The 14,149-nt window shown below is 43.0% G+C and overlaps 1 protein-coding gene across 1 annotated transcript; it reads left to right on the top strand.

Annotated features, from left to right (window-relative positions):
* Positions 1-1,106: 1,106 nt before the first annotated feature.
* Positions 1,107-13,598, top strand: LOC133454464 (non-structural maintenance of chromosomes element 4 homolog A-like). The gene is made up of 10 exons (XM_061733196.1): positions 1,107-1,272; positions 1,359-1,439; positions 2,343-2,473; positions 3,659-3,807; positions 8,829-8,928; positions 12,811-12,901; positions 12,991-13,085; positions 13,170-13,218; positions 13,303-13,391; positions 13,493-13,598. Exons 1-10 carry the CDS (start codon positions 1,107-1,109, stop codon positions 13,559-13,561), a joined length of 1,020 nt encoding a protein of 339 aa, XP_061589180.1. The 3' UTR covers positions 13,562-13,598.
* The last annotated feature ends 551 nt before the right edge of the window (positions 13,599-14,149 follow it).

The raw sequence follows: 14,149 nt of genomic DNA, 5'->3' as shown, positions 1-14,149 counted from the left end.
TGAACTCTGAACTATGACCAATGACTGATTGAGTCACTTTGGGCTTTTTGATTTTTTTTTCTCAACCGTTGCTATTTATTTTATTTTGGTTTATTTAATAATAACATCGGTTCAAGCATATTTACAGTGTCTGAGGTTCTTTATGGTCAATGTAATTCCTTCTCATAACCACCTACTTCTGATAGCAGTCAAACTACTTATTCCCATACAGTATATGTTACAAATAACAGAAGAAACCATCGTCCGCCGCTTTATCCGTTCCCGGGTCGCGGGGGCAGCAGCCTCAGCAGAGATGCCCAGACTTCCTTCACCCCAGACACTTCCTCCAGCTCTTCCGGGGGGAGTCCGAGGCGTTCCCAGGCCAGCCGAGAGACAGTCTCTCCAGCGTGTCCTGGGTCTTCCCCGGGGTCTCCTCCCGGTGGGACATGCCTGGAACACCTCCCTAGGGAGGCGTCCAGGAGGAATCCGGTACAGATGCCCAAGCTACCTCAGCTGACTCCTCTCAATGTGAAGGAGCAGCGGCTCGACTCCGAGCTCCTCACCCTATCTCTAAGGGAGCGTCCAGCCACCCTGTGGAGGAAACTCATCTCGACCGCTTGTATCCGCGATCTTGTCCTTTCTGTCACTACCCAAAGTTCATGACCATAGGTGAGGGTAGGTGCGTAGATTGACCGGTAAATCGAGAGCTTCGCCTTTCTGCATAGTTTTCATTTTTTCACTGTAATCTGTTGTTGTTTTTTAATCCTCTCTACATATGAGGCGTAGTTACGTCCATATTCGGGACATCTAACCGTTAGAGGTGAGCGTTAAGCGGGTTTTAACAACAAACATTCGCTAGACGTTTAGCAGAGCGCGGGGAAACATTTGATTTTGCTGCTGCAACATTTGGTTGTTTTGCAGTGTTTGCGATACGTTACAGTAATATGCGGGTATTTTAAAAGGTATCTCTTACCCTCATAAGTTAAACTTTAAATACAGTTGTGTTTGCAGCGTGTAAAGTAACATAGATGACTTGGAACAGTGTTTTCAAAATTGTTTTCAAAACTTCATCATGTGGCTCCTTCTCCTCGTGTAACGCAGGTAATCGTGAGAAATAAGTGAAAACAATGAAGAAAACAGAAGGTCCCGGCCCCGGTGCCGGGGTCAGGGAATCTCCCCGCCTGGAGAACCACTCCAGCCCCCCCGGGGGGGGAGAGAACCAGGACCTCAACGATGTGGGTCTCCGGAGGGAAATACGGAGCAAGTACAGAGACCTCATCAACTCAGTGCAACGTGAGTAGTTAGTAGACTGGCAGCTTCAACTGATTTTCCCCAGCAGATCATTCATCCACCACATCCTTGTCCTTTTTGTGTTTCAGAGAACAGGGAGACTTTCCTGAGTTCATCCAACAATGGGCTGAATGAGGTTTTAGAAGAGGCAAATACATTTTTTAAGAATGGTAAGTTTGATGTAGGGTTGTCCCGATCCCGATTTTTCCCGATCCGATCACTTTTTTTGGCTCCCGATACATTTCTTATACTTTTTCCCGATCAGATACATTTTGGCAATGAATTAAAAAAAAAAAAGAGGACTAAAACTCAAATTATCCCAAGTTTCTTTTATTGTCCATTGGAGAACATGGACATATATTTCAACAAAGCTTATCAGCACTGGTGGGACAAAATGTAAAAACATGAAATTGTAAACGAAAACAAAAAGTGCAGAATAGTGCAATAACAAAAATAAATACATTTAACTTCAAAAGAGGTAGTTGAATGATATCCAGTCAAACTCACAAACACAAGAAAATTAAAATACTTTTTGGCTTAACCTTAGTGCAACATTCTGAATGGCATGAAATGAATAGCAGCAGCTTAATGCAACATGAACATGTATAACATTTCACAATTCAAACATGTAAACCATGTTAGTTTCGCTTACTCCGCCGCCGGCCGGAAGTGACGTTAAATGCAACGATATATAAAACGATTTAATATATATTAAAAACATTAATAAGTAGGTATGTCACGATACTTTTTTGGCCGATACCGATGTTTTGAAAATGCCGTGATCGGGCCCGATTGATCGGCCGCCTAATCGATCGGGACAACACTAGTTTGATGAAATCCCAGGGATCATTTATTATGAACTGCATGCTGCTTCTGCATTGTGTGAACTCAAAATCTTGACATATTCTCTGTATAATAAAGCAAAGACCATTCCTAATAGCATCTTCATTGACGCAGGTTCTGTGTGCTCTTTTTCCTGGTTTTTGTCAGCTATAACTTATACATGAAATACACGTCCTCTTCCAAATGCAGCCTGAGCTCGATCACTTTGAAATGGCTTTGTTCTTTGGCAGTTCGGCAGGCGAGAGAAGCCGCCCTCGATACCAAGCTCCTGGTTGTGACCACAGACTTGGGAAAGGAGAAAGCCAGTCTGCTGTCCTCTGAGGCCAGCAGTTTTGATCATATTTTATTTGCTGAAAATCTTGTAAGTATCATTTAATGTACTTCACAAAGCCCATATGTTATTGCTTAAGAGGTCCCACTGCTTGAAAATATTGAGTAATACAAATATGTACAGTACAGTATTTTAAAGTGTCCATGTAGTAATACTATGTCATAAGTGTTGTAGTTGCACATGTTAAGCTGTTGCCTATTGCCTGTAATTAAAAACAAAGGCGAGAGGAGAGTGCAGTCATTTTCTCTCAGAAAAAGACCTCTAAATGAATATAGACTTAGAAATTCAGTAAATATAGTCCACAATTACGAAAACTCTTAAACATGGTCCCCTCTTGTTCCTTTCCCTTCTTTTGGACTATACATATTAATAAACAATCAAGTATAGTGATGCACCGAATGTTCGGTAACCGAAATTGTTCGTCCGAAAATGGCAAAAAAACACTTTCGGTGTTCAGTGGAATAAGTGGGGGGAAAAAAACGAACAATTAATAACGGCATGTTTAGATGATGCAATCGAACAGCGTGGAGTGAGGGGCGTGCGGTGTTAAATGCAGCAAACATGTCAGATCATTACTTGGATGTGGGGAAAAAGCAGAGGACACGAGAAATGATCCAGGCTGAGTTAGATTTGGGAAAGCCGCTTGGTGATGGAGACGATCACGGGGTGCATGGCGCAGAGAAAAGGGCCCGTACTACCGATGGGGTGCGCAAAACCTCGCTGTCTGATATGTTTGACGAGATCCTCCAAGAAAATAACCCAGATTTTTACAATTATTATACAAGGCTTCAAATTGCGGAGATCAGCCTTGCCCCACCGCGACCCGATTAATTGGATTTCAACGGGAGAAAATGAAAAAGGATTATGAGGAAAAAATACAAAAAGACAATTTGTGACTGGCGGGTATTTCACTGCACATTTATTTGATTTATGCAATGGTGAAAAAATTGGCAAAATCAATGAAAAACTGCGAAGAACCATTATTCGGTATTATTCGGCCAAGTTTTTATTATTATTTTTTTTTATTTTATTATAGTTTTGGCCACAAATTTTCATTTTGGTGCATCACTAATCAAGTATACATATTATGTGAAGTGAAGGGCGTAAAATTATGTAAAAGCATTTTCTATAAAAATACACATTTTTCTTGTGCAGTTACTAAGACTTTAAACAGCGCAGTGGTCATGTGAATGTGTCTCTCTGGTTCTCTGATAGTTGACCTTCATGGGCCTCAACCGGCTAGAGGATAGGGATGAGCCCCAGAATGGAGCTGACACCGGTGGTTTCCTACCCAGAGACGCGTGGCACAGACTGGCCAAGCACACACAGAGTTGGTTCAGGGCAGCACCCTCTTTCCACTACATGTGAGTACTAAAGAATGAGCTGCACCAGCTGTGACTCAAGTCGTAGGTTTTTTGCTCAGTGGATATTTCATCAAAAAGAAGTCCACCTCAACATTTACTGTACTTCTAAGATTCCAAAGAATCAGACTCAGGGGTTGTGCCTTGCCACTAAACAGAAAAAAAAGATGAGGAGAAAACACTCGCTAGCAAACACCAAGACCTATAAGTCAATCAACTGGTTAAATCCAGGACAGCAATCTGGAAAATCACACCCCACGGCAGAACCAACAGGTGACAAAGATGTAAAGTAACAGTTGCATCAGTAAACATAGTCTCCCTGACGAGACCACAAATATATTATGGTCCCTGAAATAGTGTTTGGCTTGAAGGACTGACAACATGTAACAGCAGGACAAGCAGTACAATGTCTGTTGTTGGTTTACTGCACACGTCACTATATAAGCTACTACTACTTTACAATTCAGCTATCGTATCATCATTATATAAAGATTATCTCAAGAAGAGAACAAAAGAAGCGGTAGATAAATATAAGAACTATAAAAACAAATGAACCAGAATCATGAGAAGTAGAAAAAAGGAGTATTACAGTCATCTCCTGGAGGAAAATAAAAACAACATAAAAAATACCTGGAAAATATTGAATGACATCATCAGAAAAAGAAAGGGGAAAGATGGGTACCCAAATTATTTCACAACAAACGACAACAAAAATGTTGATGATTTGACCCAAATTGCAAACGAGTTTAATCTTAACAATTGAACAGTTTTGCAGTTTCTCTTTCTTCCCCTCTAATAATCTTATTCCCCCACTTTCTGTCGTTCAGTGAGAGAACTGAGCTCTAATTTCTCCTGTCAGGACTTTAAATCTGGGCTGGATGGTGTCAGGTTCTCATACACATGTGAAGGTGCTCATTGATGAGCCTGGAACGATATTTAGTTTTAATTATGTTCATTAATGTGGAGAAAGCTGCTTCACAGCTGTATGTGGACCCAAACATGGGCAGGATGTTTTAAGATGGTCAGCTTATTTTCTGTGACTTCAGTTCAGACTTGAGTGGATATGTTTGATGAAAAACTTTGTGTTTTGTTTCAGTAGCGTTTCATTTTCGCACTTTGAACGCCACGGTCTCTGAACGTATGAGACACTGGTTTTGTCCCAGTGGGAAGACTGAACCAGGATGAATCTGTCCATCCCGGGTTGAACTTTCCTTTCCACCTGTTACGCTTCTCATCTCTGTATAGAGTCAAGCTAATTACCGTATTTTGACGACCATACGGGCGCCATGTGGAAAGGAGCACCCTAAGTTTGGTGTCATTTCTGGATTTAAAACACACACACAGCGCGCCGTGTGGAAAGGCGCCGTCAACACACACACAAGCATACAAGTGTGCATATTTAAAAATAGAGCAGGAACAAAACTTATTTTGATTTTACTTTAAGTTATTTACATTAATAAGTGGTCAGGACTGCGCGTGTCAGGTTTCATCCGAGCCTGATCAGCTGTGACGAGCACGAGCCCGTAGCTCTCTGGCTGCGGAGCAGCAGAGTCACTTTCCGATGCTTTTGCGAGCCCGAACAACAGTCCAGCCCACACATCTACAATCCTTCAGCAGTAACGACGGAGCCGCCCGAGCGGCACCGACCTCCCCGGCCGCGGGGACGCGTCGGGATAAATGATCATGCCGCGCTTGCTCCCTGTTGGTGGCCGCAGACCCAAGTAATCGATCCCTGATCCTGGCGGATCTAAACGTACTACTGTGTATATATGCAAAATGAAGGATTTACTCTGTAAATACACACCATTTCTCTTACTATTACACGTAAAGCTAGCCGAGCGTCTTCTCCTCATTTGGTTGGGAGTTGCTATGCAGTCCCGCGGCCCCCGCGGCCCAAACATACAAAACTGATTTTTTTTTTTTGCGGCCCACTAGGTGGTGCTTACGGCCCAAGTGTGGGCCGCGGCCCTATGGTTAACAATCACTGGTCTAAGGTACAAGCGGTGGCAGAGTTTCCCCGCCCGGCCTCAGTTAAGGCGCTGCAGGAGTTTTTGGGTATGATTAATTTTTATAACCATTTCCTCCCTCACGCCGCCCACCTCCTGCAGCCGCTTTATGGAGCCTTGCAAAAAAAGAAAGGCTGTGACCCAGTGGACTGGACACCTGGCCGCATCAGTGCCTTTGAGGGTGCTAAGTCTGCCCTGACCAATGCAGTACTTTTAGCTCACCCTTCACCTTCGGCCCCCATTTCTTTGACAACCGACGCTTCGGACATAGCAGTAGGGGGAGTCGTAGAGCAACGGGTGGCGGGAGTTTGGCAACCTCTTGCATTTTTCAGCTGCAAACTACGTGACAGTGAGCGAGAGTATAGTGTCTTTGACCGTGAATTGTTGGCGCTGTACCTCGCCACCCGTCATTTTAGTTTTTTCTTGGAAGGCCGTTCATTCACGGCATATGTAGACCATAAGCCGTTGATCTTTGCAATGTCTAAAGTGACAGAGCCGTGGTCCGCTCGCCAGCAGCGCCATCTACCGTCTATCTCAGAGTTCACCAGGGACATTCGGCATGTCGCGGGTAAAACAAACCTGGTGGCCGATTGCCTGTCACTTGCGCTTGTGTGCCCTGTAAACCTGGAAGTTGATTTTTCTGCTATGGCTGCTGACCAGGCCGATGACCAGGACATTGCGACTCTTAAGTCTGCTGGTACCGGTCTCAGACTGGAGAACTTGGCGGTGGAGGTCGGAGGTCCAGCCCTTCTCTGCGACATCTCCACTGGTCGGCCCCGTCTGGTGGTCCCAGTTTCCTGGCGCCGGCGGGTTTTCGATTCCTTACACTCCCTCTCACACCCTGGCATCCGGGCGTCAGTGAAACTGTTTGGGGCCAAGTTTGTCTGGCCCGGCCTCCGCAGGGAGGTTAAGGAGTGGGCAGCTGCATGTGTAGCATGCCAGCAGGCTAAAGTTCACCAACACACAAAGGCGCCCCTGGAACCGTTCCCCATTCCAGCCAGGCGGTTTGACCATGTCCACATCGACCTGGTGGGCCCTCTTCCTCCATCGCAGGGTTACACGCACCTCCTCACCATGGTGGACCGTACCACCAGGTGGCCCGAGGCAGTGCCCCTTTCCTCTACAGGGTCAAAAGATGTGGCGCGTGCTTTCCTGGGTGCCTGGGTCTCACGTTTTGGTGTCCCGTCTGACATCACGTCTGACAGAGGCCCCCAGTTTGTTTCAGAACTTTGGTCGTCGTTGGCAGAAGCTTTGGGAGTGCAGGTACACCGTACTACAGCATACCACCCACAAGCTAATGGCCTTTGTGAACGTTTTCACAGGTCCCTCAAAGCAGCACTGCGTGCTGCGCTCATTGACGGTAACTGGGTGGACCGTTTATCGTGGGTCATGCTCTGTTTGCGCACGGCCCCGAAGGAAGATTTAAATGCGTCGCCCGCAGAGCTCGTGTTCGGTCAGCCACTTCATGTGCCAGGAGACTTTTTGCCTGAAAGTTTGGCTCCGCAAATTCACCCAGCAAGCGGCCCCTTCGTATCAAATAGTTTTTTGACCCCGGGGCCCATTCACCACTGTTTTCCGCAAACATTCATCCCATCGTAGCTCAAGTCTGCTCAGTTTGTCTTCGTGCGGCATGATGCTCATCGTTCTCCTCTACGGCCTCCATACGACGGCCCCTTTAGAGTCCTCGAGAGAGGCCCTAAGGTTTTTTTGTTAGATCTAGGAGGCCGCAAAGAGCACGTTGCACTAGATAGGCTTAAACCTGCACACACTGTAGCGGATGAAGCTGTGGTCCCGGCCCAGGTCCCCCGTCGTGGACGCCCTCCTCTGAGACCTCCTGTCATTGCTGCAAAGGATGGACGTTCTAGTTTACCACTGAAGACTGTTGTTTTCTCCCCCCATTATCCTGCTCACGGTGATGCTCCTGTGGTGGTACAGGAAGGACGGCGCAGTCGTTATGGTCGGCTGATTAAGCCACCAGTGAGGGACTGATGTGCCCTTCCAAGGACAACCTTCTGGGTGTTCTGGGGGGGGCTGTGTGGCGGACACAATTATAGACCTCGCACCCATCAAGACTGCAGGGAAGGGGGCGTGGTCACAAGTGTTTATTGGTTGCTTAGCAACGCGTATTTGTTTGCAGTTAGTTGTCAACTGTCAGTTGAGTTGTCAGTTGGATTCCGCTGTCTTGGAATAAAGTCCTGTTTTATCAACCTCTGGAGTCGAGCCTCATCCTGCCACATTATTATATTTTTTTAAATGTTTTAAAATTATTATTATTGTTATGAGGCAACCCCCAAAATTGTTAAATGAAACTGGAACCCCGGCCAGAAAAAACCAACCAGCTACACAGCATAACGTCCTATCTGGCCTGCTCTTCTAACCTCCAAACCCAGGCACCCTAATCAAACTGAACCAAAACTGAAAACCTGAAGTCCCAACCCAACTTACCAAACCACCACAAACAGAACAGTGTGATCAGCTGGTGTTGGTTTAGCAGAGTCCTGATACCTCCAGCTGAGCCTCTGTAGCCAATCACTATGAACAGATAATAGAGTGCAAAAGAAATATCAAATGATTGAAACATCTGTACACCACCAACCTTTACTGGGCAGCTCTAACTGATAATTGGTGAAGTCAAACTCCTGCCAAAGGGTAAAATCCGTTCTGATTTTAGTGAATGTTTTAAGCATCTTTACTAACTTATGTAGGAAATGTCATTAATGACAGAAAAACCATTGCATTCTCATAAAGCCAGGCAACATGGATTATTCCAAGACTGTTATAATGTGAGGATCTACCTATCTTGTAAAAGTAGAGTAAGGATCCAGGACTGCTCTGACATGCAAAGATGAATGTGTCATTTGCTGATTTTTGTTTTTGTTTTGTTTAAATAAACAATTAAAAAATACATTTTCTTTTCAGCTCTGTTCAGATATATCTCTCCAACTGTATCACTGATATAGAAAGGACCAAATGTTTCCCTCAGCTGTGTTTTGATTTTCTTGTGGTTCTTTTCAACAGGATGGGTTCTTTCTACGCGGAGCCGCCTCCTCCAAAGCAGAGGATAGAGCGACAAAAGAAAGTACCCAGCAAGGAAGTCAAAAGAATAATGCCTACTCAGGTACTAAAACGTACACTTCTGTGGCTTCAGCTATCTACATCCATACGAGTCTCTCTTGGGAAATAATTACAGGAATTATTTCTTCACAATACAAGCCAAACTTGAGTATAAATGGAGCAACCTGTCATAACCCTTCAAAAGTAACAGATTCACTTTATTATCTGTCAAAACATATCTTGTCTGGGTTTTGTTTATTCTGATGTTGTGCATTCTACGACTCAAAACGTTCAGTTTTTTAAATAAATATTCCTACAGGGATTAAAGTTCTCCGTCTCTAGACAGATTTCCGTCATTTGGAAAATGAGGGGAAAAAAAGAAAGAACAAAAAACATTTGCACGTGCGTTTTCTTGTGGTACAGTTAAGACTATCCAATGAAACCATGTTAGGCATTAAACTGACGCTGTTGTAAACCAATAAATCTAGCCAGAGCCTTGGTATTATCCAATCAGAAATGGAGGAGGGCGGGTTCGCCCCGCCCCCCTGGGGAGACGGATACCAGTAGTCACGTCATTTAATTCACATATGCGCGTATCAAACAATGAACACGGCGTTGAAGAGCAGCGGTAGCGTTAACAAAGCGCTGGTTTTTAAAACACAAACTAAATTAAGTTTTCTTTTGAGAAAATGCTGAAAGAAGCGGCCGCCTGAGAAACCAGCGCAGAAGCTACAGAACCACGGGTTACTCCGTACAGACAGCGGGCTGAGCAGCACTGTTAATGCTGGAAATTACTTGCTGTTTGAGTCTGTTTATGCTGCCATATGCGTTAATCTCCGCTCACACAACCAGCTGCGTTAAGAAACGGACCTCGCTCGAACCATCTGAGGAGAGCGCGTCATGTTTTGGGTTGCCACCCGTCCCTTGAAATACGGAATTGTTCCGTAAAAGCCTGAATTATGGTTCTGCCTTTAATCTACGTGGAGACGCGCAACATACGGCGCACGTTGCCGCATACCCTACGCCGTAAGCTCTGCGTTGGTGTAACGCGGAACCATAAATCAGCCTTAATTAGGAATTAAAAGTTGCGTTCCGTATTGAACCAATACAGACACACAATATGCTTTTATTTATGTCATAATATACAGGGGAATGTTGGAAAATTCAACTTAAGGTGAAACAAATATATTATTTCCCACTACATGCAAAGTGAGATATTTCAAGCCTTTATTTGTTATAATTTTGGTGATTATGGCTCACAGTTTATGAAAACCCCAAATAAAAAATCTAAAAAAAATTGAATATATTATGAAATCAATTTACATTCAATCATCAAAATTATAACAAATAAAGGCTTAACATACAGTATCTTGCTTTGCCTGTAATGAGACTATGTAATATACATGTATTAGTTTCACCTCTCAAGTTGAATTATTGAAATAATTCACCTGTAGGCTATATAGGACTGTCTCAGAAAATTAGAATATTGTGATAAAGTTCTTTATTTTCTGTAATGCAATAAAAAAAAAAGTCATACATTCTGGATTCATTACAAATCAACTGAAATATTGCAAGCCTTTTATTATTTTAATATTGCTGATTATGGTTTACAGTTTAAGATTAAGATTCCCAGAATATTCACATTTTTTCATACAGGATATTTCTTAAGCTGTAAGCCATGATCAGCAATATTAAAATAATAAAAGGCTTGCAATATTTCAGTTGATTTGTAATGAATCCAGAATGTATGACATTTTTGTTTTTGTAATTGCATTACAGAAAATCACAATATTCTAATTTTCTGAGACAGTCATGTATTCTACATCTGGGCTGATGTTGACATACATAGCATAGGAGGCTATTTCAGTTACTAGTGGCTGTCTGTACAGTCATGCAAGTTCAATGCTATTAAAGCACTTTAAACTTTAAATCAAAGCGTTTTGTTTTTTCATATAAAATAAATACATTTCTATGCATTTTAGAAGTTTTGGGGATGTCCCTTCTTTTGGCGCCTGCGCTGCTGAAATCGGGGCATCCCTTATTTCTATTTCTGAAAGGTGGCAACTCTAGTCATGCTGTAATACAAAATTATGATTCCACCTACTACAGACGTCGCCATTAAAGTAAATGATCTGTTTTCGCACGTGTCTTTTTGTGTCCAGTCAGCTGTGTGCTGGCAAAACTTGCAGATCATTGAATCGCCAGACACGATACACACGGACAAGTACACACTCATACACACCCCCAACCGTGCACAACCAGTGTTCAGTGTTTTGGATATTTCAGCTTAAGTTTCAAAACGTTATATAAGTTCAATGAAGTTCATATTATCTATATTTACTATAGCTTGTTGGGTTTCTTCTGTTATTGGAAACATGGTTTGTCATGAAATACCTGAAAAATGCCTGATGCTTCATGGCAAGCTGTGTGTCTGGTGACAGAATAAATTAGACAAGCTAAAATGATTTTTTTTTTTACTGCATTAGCTATTGCAATCTTTTTTGCACTTTAAATGGATATTGAAAGGACCATTTGAGTTATTTATTTTTTAGTTATTTCCCAATAATTATTGTGAAATTATTATTTCCCTAGTTATTTTACAGTCGTATAATTCAACTCAAAAAATTTTTTTAATAACACTAACCCACATCAATATCGGATCGAATCAAATGATGATAAAAAACAGAAAACAGTAGGGCTAATACAGCATTTAACTTTTTTACTTGAAACCTTTGGGAAGCCACCGCACGGCAGAAAAGGGGCCGTTCTTAAAGCGTGCTGCAGCGCATAGATGCCGGGGGAATATGAACTGGCCTGAAAATAATTTTCCAGTCAAAAATACTTTTTTTGCTTTAAAGGTATTGTGACATCATTTTTAACATGCTTTTAACACTATTAAAAGTCTTGGCCAACATCCCTCAAATGTGTCTAAAAGAGTGTAACAAGAAAAACTTCACTCTAGTACTCTTTTCCTGGCTTTTTATTAGTGTTTTTTTTGCGCTGTGAAAAACGGGTCCTTTTTCCCCTTTCCTGTCAATCATTGCGCCGCACCTCCTCCAACCAACCGCTACAAACTTCTGCCGTCTTCACACACACGCGCGCACACCAAACCACAAACACCGACACACAGCCCAGACAGGGCGACTACAGCCCGGGGATGAAGTCCAACCGGGACCAGAGGACCGGGACCGCAGCTCCCCGCGAGCAATACGCTCACAGCGGCGTCGGAGAGTTAAGCCGGGAGCGACAGGCGAAGCATGCACGGAAAAGGAGCAGGGCGAAGCAGACAGTCCACAGCAAACAATCATAAAAATAAAGGCATGCAAGCAGCAGTGTCTCCTTATCTTAAGTCCAGTCAGTGGCCGCGGGTCTTCTTAGCAGTTTTCCTCCGGTGATTAGAACAAAAGAGGGATCTAAACAGCTCCGTGTTAAGCCTGATTTGTGGTTCCGCGTTAAATCGACGCAGAGCCTACGCCGTAGGGTTCAGCGTACGGTGCGCGTCGCTGCGTAACCCTACGCCGTAGGCTCTGCGTCGGTGTAACGCGGAACCATAAATCAGCCTTTATGGTGCGCTGGAGAGGAGCGGAGGCAGCGAGCTGGGTGGAGGGGGCGGTGATTTAGCGGGCCCTGACGTCACGGCCCGCCACCAAACCACATGCGCCGTTTTTGCACAGTTATGCGGAAAATCCCAGAAAGCACACAATACACTGAATGTTAAAAGTTCGTTGTTTTTTGGGTGTAATTGATGTCAAGACACCCAACAAAACACAAAAAATCAAGAAAAATGTGTTTTTCATGTCACAATACCTTTAATCCCTGTTCCTAGGTTTATTTCCATAGTCTCACACACCTCTTTAAAATGCTGTTTTATCCTATTATAACTTGATATTTATACATGGTTTTAGCTGTTTCTCATATTTTCCGTATCATGCTACTGTCGTGTCAGCTGAAGAGAATGGAAGAATCCCACGAAGAAGCAACAGAGAAAGAAGTTGAAAGAATTCTGGGATATCTGGAACGATATTCCCAAGTTGATCGTGAGTTTGAATTCAACTTTGCTGACGTTGTTTTGGTTCCATGATTGTGAGCATTTTGAGCAGCTTGTGTGTTCCCGTCTGTATCACAGCAACATCGCCAATATGTTATTTTGAGTTTGTCATCGACCCCAACTCATTTTCCAGGACAGTAGAGAACATTTTCCACACGTCTTTTCTAATAAGGGTGAGACATTTCTGAAACTTAATTTCCTTGCTTTCTAGTGACTGTACAGAACGTGTAACAATGTGATTTCATTTTTTACATCAGGATGGTTTGGCACGGATGTATTTGGATAGTGACAAGCTGCCTTGTATAGGTGAGAAAATGTAACATATGGATGTACTTGTATGACTTGATTAACTAAATAATTTAGCCGATGTTTGACTTTTTTATGTTTCAGCTCTTGTAGAAGAGGGAGAGGTGGATGCTGCTGCAGGTTCATCAAGTCGCAAACAGTGTGTCGTCTCTATCAGTCCAAAGAAGTGGAGGGTTAGTTAATAAGGGGCCAAATTTGGCAACAAAACAAACCATAGCAATGTCAGGTTTTGTCTCTGACCCTATTTTAATGTTCTGGTTTTTTTCTTTCCCAGGAGCTAATAAATGTCTTTGACATTAAAGACGCGATAATTAAACCCCCAGACACACCGATGGACGAGTGACGGACCACAGTTCCATGCTGTTGACCTGTCTTCCAAGTATATTTATTTTGGTTTCATTTGACCAAAGTTTGTTAGTTTTAACAATTGCCTTGTTTTATTTTTCATAGTGGTTTTCTTCGTGAATACTGTGTATATAACCAGTGCTTCAAGTCTCCACAAATCTGTCACTTCAAAAGAAAAATGTGCCTTATTGAGCATTTTTTATTGTACAATTGTATTTTGTTATGTTATTTTGTTATTATTATTATTTGTTATTTATTTGTTATTTTTGTTATTTTACGTTATGCTTCGGGCCGTATTAACGGCCGAAGACATGGCATAAATTGCGGCAAAATTACACAATTAATTCAAAATGTTCAAAATGGCCGACTACCTCTTCGGTTTCGGCCATGGCGCCAAGAGACTTCTTTAAGTTGCGACATGATACAGGTGTGTACCGATTTTCGTTCATGTACGTCAAACCATATTGTGGGGCTTGAGGCACAAAGTTTTTTCTGTCTGAACCAATCAGATGAAGGGTGGGCGTGCTTTTTGGCGTCTAGCGTCACCACGGTAACACTTTTGAAAGAAAAAAGTAATGCGTGTTGT

Source organism: Cololabis saira, chromosome 11 (genome assembly GCF_033807715.1).
Source record: "Cololabis saira isolate AMF1-May2022 chromosome 11, fColSai1.1, whole genome shotgun sequence".
NCBI lineage: Eukaryota > Metazoa > Chordata > Actinopteri > Beloniformes > Belonidae > Cololabis > Cololabis saira.
Note: the sequence above shows the minus strand (reverse complement) of the source record. Positions and strands in the feature narration are given on the sequence as shown.